This window comes from Ceratotherium simum, chromosome 2 (assembly GCF_057802395.1).
Source record: "Ceratotherium simum simum isolate JZ-2026a chromosome 2, ASM5780239v1, whole genome shotgun sequence".
NCBI lineage: Eukaryota > Metazoa > Chordata > Mammalia > Perissodactyla > Rhinocerotidae > Ceratotherium > Ceratotherium simum.
This window is the reverse complement of record NC_141901.1, coordinates 36,499,335-36,504,748: the sequence shown is the minus strand read 5'-3', so window position 1 is coordinate 36,504,748 and position 5,414 is coordinate 36,499,335. Positions and strand designations below refer to the sequence as shown.

Here is a 5,414-nt window from a genome sequence, read left to right as displayed (position 1 = left end):
TCATTAAGATTTTGTAATTTTCTTGATAAAGGTCTTTAGTCCTCAGTACTTCATATGTTTAATCTATTATAAATAACTCCTATAATTTAATTTGCTATCAGTTTGTTGAAGTATGGAAATGTGATAATTTTTTTACATTAGTTTTTTATCAGAAAGCTTGCTAAACTCTCTTAATAATTCTAATTTATGAGTAGTTTCTTTTGGATTTTCTATGTACACAGTCACATCACTTGTAAAGAATTTCTTCCTTCTCAATCTTTATATCTTTAGTTTCTTTTTCTTGCCTTACTGGGCTGGCTAAAATATTCAATACAATATTGAGAAGTGGATAAAGCAGTCACTCTTATCTTGTTCCTAATCTTAAAGAGAAAGCTTCAGTATCTCACCACTAAGTATACGTTGGCTGTAGAATTGCCATACACATTCTTTATCAGCTTAAAGAAAATCTTTTATTCTTAGTTCACTAAGGGTTCTTCTCATAAGTAGACATTGAATTTTAAAAATTCTTTTTTGGCAGCTATTGAAATAATCATATGACTTTTTTTCTTTAAACAGTTTATTTGAGGAAATATATAATTGGACTGTTTTAATGTTAAACAAACTTTGCATTCTGAAATAAAACCAACTTGGTCTTATACCCATTTTATACATTGCTAGATTTGGTTTGACAATATTTTGCTTAAGAATTTTACATCTATATCTGTGAGTGAGATTGGCTTGTTAAATTTGGTGTCAAGACAATTCAAGCTTCATAAAATGAGGTGAGGATTCTCTTTTTCTATTACCTAAAATAGTTTGTATAAGATTGAAATTAATTTATCTTTGAATGTTTTATAGCATTTATTGGTAAATTTTTCTGGAGGTTTATCTGTAGATTTTTCACTACTCTATTTCTTAAAATAGTTTTCAGGTTTCTACTTCTTGTTTCAATATTGGTCAGTAATTTTTTCTCTAGAAATGTATCAAGTCCATTGAAGTTTAAAAATACATTGAGATAAAGCTCTTCATAATGTTGCTTTTCACCTTTTTCTGCCTGAAACTTGTGTAATTGTGTCCCTTTATTCATGCATAATAGAGTATTTATGTCCTCATTTGTTTTTCTGGGTCGGTTTCACTAGTATTTTACCCAAAGTTTATAAACTTTTACCTTTGTGGATCTTCCCTATTTTATCTTTCTTTTATATATCATTAACGTCTGTTTTATCATTATTGTTTTTTTCCTTCTACTTTCTTTTCTGTCTTGTTTTTAGAACTTCTTAGGATGGATGCTCAACTCATTAATTTTCAGTATCTTTTTTTTTTTTAAATAACAGACAAGCATTTTAAACTATAAACTTCCCTCTAATAATGTTCTAAATGCATTGTACATGTTTTGGTATGTGATTCTTTTATTATTGTTTAGTTATAAATATTTTTTAACTTCCATTATAAGTTCCTCTTTGAACTATCAAACATGATTATCAAACATTTGCAATTTTTCACATTATTTTTTGTGGCAATTTCTAACTACATCACACTACAGCCTGAGAATGTGGTCTACATTGTTAAAAAATCCAGTCCTAAGAAAGTTTTGAGACCAACTTAATGGGCCATACATAAGTGGTTATTTTTTTTTTAAATAACCCAGGTGTACATGAAAATGCTTTACCTCAAACTTTCAAATATTGTTGCTCAAATTTTCTGTATCTTTACTTCCAGTTCTAGGACACAGTCTGCCATGTCCCTGGAAAAGGCAGTTGATTCATGAAGTTTTGAACTGGGTCTTTGTGGTATTGAATCTTTACTCTGGACAGTGTGCTCACCAGAGGTCAGGGCAGTCTCTGGTGCCAGGAGGTGGTGTTGACCTTCTCTTTATCTTTCAGACCTGAGATCCTCAATGAAGAAAGCCAACCATACAGAGGTAAAAGAGTTTGTTTTCAAGGTTTCTCCAACTTCCAAGAACATCAGCTTACACTCTTTGTGGTGTTTCTCACCCTGTACATCCTAACTCTGGCTGGCAATGTCATCATTGTGACTATTATCCGTATTGACCATCACCTCCACACCCCCATGTACTTCTGTCTAAGTGTCCTTTCCACGTCAGAGACTTTCTATTCCCTGGTCATTATCCTATGCATGCTTTCCATCCTAGTAGGATTGAGCCAATCTATCTCCTTGGAGGGCTGTGGGACTCAGCTCTTTTTCTTCCTTGGCTTTGCTATCATCTACTGCCTCCTGCTAGGAGTAATGGGGTATGATCGCTATGTGGCCATCTACAATCCACTTCGTTACTCAATCACCATGAATTGGAGGGTCTGTGCCATGCTGGCATCCTCAGTCTGTGCCACAAGGTTCTCACTCTCACTGGTTCGGGCTGTGGCCATTTTCAGACTGCCCTTTTGCAATACACTGATTGAGCATTTCTTCTGTGATGTTCGACCTGTGTTGGACCTGGCCTGTGCTACCCCAATCATCAATGATATCCTGACCTTAATTATCAGCCTCTTGGCCATCACAGCCCCTGTCACCTTCCTCTTCATATCCTATGTCCTCATTATTTGTACCATTCTCAAGATCACCTCAGCTGAATGCCGGAAGAAGACCTTTGCCACCTGTGCCTCCCACCTCACTGTGGTCATTGTCCACTACGGCTGTGCCTCCATTGCCTATTTCAAGTCCAAGTCAGAGAACACCAAAGATCAGGATCAGTTAATCTTAGTGACCTACACGGTCATAACACCTTTACTGAACCCTGTTGTGTATAGTCTGAGAAACAAAGAAATCCAGGATGCTCTGCGGAGAGTGGTAGTTAGGAAATCCCTTTCCTAAAATGAAATCTCTACTCAAATAGGCCTGCATGTCTTCCAGATGGAAGCTTATAGGTAAAGTTATAGAGCCAGGGTTTCAAGTGATTGGTGAAGTCTCTTCATCACAGTCAGAGCCAGGGCAAAAGTGAAGCTGTGAGTTAGCCTCTAATAATTGACTTTTACTTCCTCAACCTCTTTGTTAACATAATAAAAACACAAGTCACTCTACAGACCTGTAAACAGACACCCATTGGCTCTATTCCAGGAGATAATTGCAAGGTCAGATTGTGATCTAGTGTTTATCTTGTGCTTAAATTTAAAGTGACCGGTCCACTTTGCTGAAGTATAAACCCCATTAAAATTGGCACTCGACTGAATCTTCTTTTATCATAAATTGGGTGCTTCAACAAGTGGTTACTGGAAAGGATATTGTGCAGAAATCTAATTCCTTTATGTTTTAATAAGATAAGCAAAGCAAAAATATAGATATCTTTTATGAAATGAGTTTGGAATGAGCTAAAAATCTTCTAGAGAGAATATTTTTAAGCAAACTGCTGCAAGTTTCCTGTCACTCACATGTGGGACTCCAAAGGAAAGGGAACTAGGAGTTGGGGCTGGGGGAGAAGGGGAGTTAAGTGGCAAGGACTCCTAACCACATATCACAGACAAGGAGCTCTGGCCACGCAAACAGAGCTCACATGACTAGGTCTGATCCTTCATTTCTTCTGGCTAAAGATAAGCCACATGAAGAAGTGCTTGTGTTACCGCACAAAGGTCACGATCTGCTCGCTGTGAGACAAAAGCCAATTGTCAAGAGGCAAGATGGTGGAAAAGAAAGGGCAGTTTATTACAGCTTGCTAGCAAGGGGGAAGATGGCTGACTAATGTCTCAAAGAACCATCTTAAGGGGGCACAAAACCTTACAGCAGTTATATAGGCTGGTGGGTTATAGGGGAGGGGGTTAGGAATGTTGACTTTCTGGTGTTACAGACTGAGAGCTGCCACAGCAAATCTTTCAGTTTTCATTGATGATGGCTATCAGCATAGACTCTTTGTTCAGGGGTCATCACATTCCTAAGGAACTCAAAAGAACAAAGTTATCATCTTATCGCAGCTGGGAGGTACATGCACAAGCAGGGGTCGTAAAATCTACAGAGCAGTTAGATCTCCTGGAGCGTGTATATCCAGCTGGGTTAGTTAGTCAGTGGTCATTCAAAGTTACAATAGGGCTTCTTTTCTACAATATGGCTTCCCTCATGTCAACCTTGTGTTGAGCCGGTATCACTTGTGGGGCTGAAAGAAATGTCTCCCTTATGGACAGGATGAACAACAGGCTCAGAGGAAGAGGAGACCGATGGCTCAGCAAACAGATTGCTGAAAGAATGCTATGAAATTGGCTAAGAAGAAAGAAAAATTAGAAGCAGATCCAAATTGGAGTTTCCAGCGATGGGAGAGTAGAAGGCAGAACAACGGAAGGATCAGGAGGAGCCAAAAGTAATTTAGAAAAGGTCTTTCAGATTGGGTCCTCTCCTGTGCTTTGTAAGCCAAGTCACAAAGTCAAGGAAAGAGAATTAAATGGAAATATGAAAAAGAGTCAGCATAACACCTTTCTGATAAATTAGGTAATTTTATTACTCCTGAAAAGCTGAAAAAAGTCAACAATAAAAGATTTTGACATGAAAACACCCATAAAATTAAAGCAAGTGAGTTAGAAATGGAATAATAAAAGAGTATTTACTGTTCCTCATTTCAAAAATATAAAAAAGAATGAAAGTGAACTTTAGACTCAAATCTGAGACAAAATAGGTGTTGAATAAAACTATAATGATTAACAATTGTAATTACTGAACAAATCAAAATTACTATACGGAGCTATTTGTAAAAAGATACATAAGAAATACATGAGTACACAGTATTCTCATTGTAAAATATTTTTGAAATACAGAAATATCAAATAAAATGTGTAAAGTGATTGTGAATTTTATAAGTTATGTAAGCAGGCATATAAAAATCTAACTAACTTTAAAAAAGTTCTGCAAATTCAATCTACCTTGTAATTCAGAGCTCCCAATCTGCCTGCTGGTGGAAAAGTGTTCCATCAAGTCTTTTTCATGTAAACTCAGGCAATTTAGTGATTAAGTCATTTTATGAGTGAACACCGTGAAATTCAAGATCCTGCTCTTCCTCCTTCTTCCCCCTTATCCTGGAAGTGAATCAAATTCTGGTCAAGGCTCTAGTTTTGTTAGCATGGGGGAAGAGGAACCTGATCCATGGTGACTTCTTACCTGCCCATGTTGGATTCTATGGAGATACATGACCCACAGTGGCCATTCTTGTCGGTATCCATTGAGATGACTCTGGTCTTGCCATGTTCTTTAATCAGTGTGGTCCCTGCACTTCATTTTCCTTGTGACTACTATAGATCCGTTGGCCTTCTCTCAGCCACTTCTTGAGGGCACCTAGGCCTTCAGCTGCGCTCTTGACCCTGTAATGGTGTGAATAGGACTCAGTGAGGTGTCACCAAGACTCACTCACCCATTTCTGCTCTGCCAGGATTCAGGCCTTTTCTAAGAGACTCCCCTGGGAAGCAGGGGCCATACCCTTTCTGCTTTTATCAGATCCTTCCCTA

General features: G+C 37.6%; 1 protein-coding gene across 1 annotated transcript; it reads left to right on the top strand.

Moving 5' to 3' along the window:
• Window positions 1–1,748: 1,748 nt before the first annotated feature.
• Window positions 1,749–2,931, top strand: LOC106803942 (olfactory receptor 10J1-like). The gene has a single exon (XM_014797042.2). It carries the CDS (start codon window positions 2,050–2,052, stop codon window positions 2,806–2,808), a length of 759 nt encoding a protein of 252 aa, XP_014652528.2. The 5' UTR covers window positions 1,749–2,049; the 3' UTR covers window positions 2,809–2,931.
• The last annotated feature ends 2,483 nt before the right edge of the window (window positions 2,932–5,414 follow it).

Coding starts and splice junctions, on each gene's coding strand:
- LOC106803942 (XM_014797042.2), top strand. CDS start 2,050: ATGTACTTCTGTCTAAGTGTCCTTTCCACGTCAGAGACTTTCTATTCC.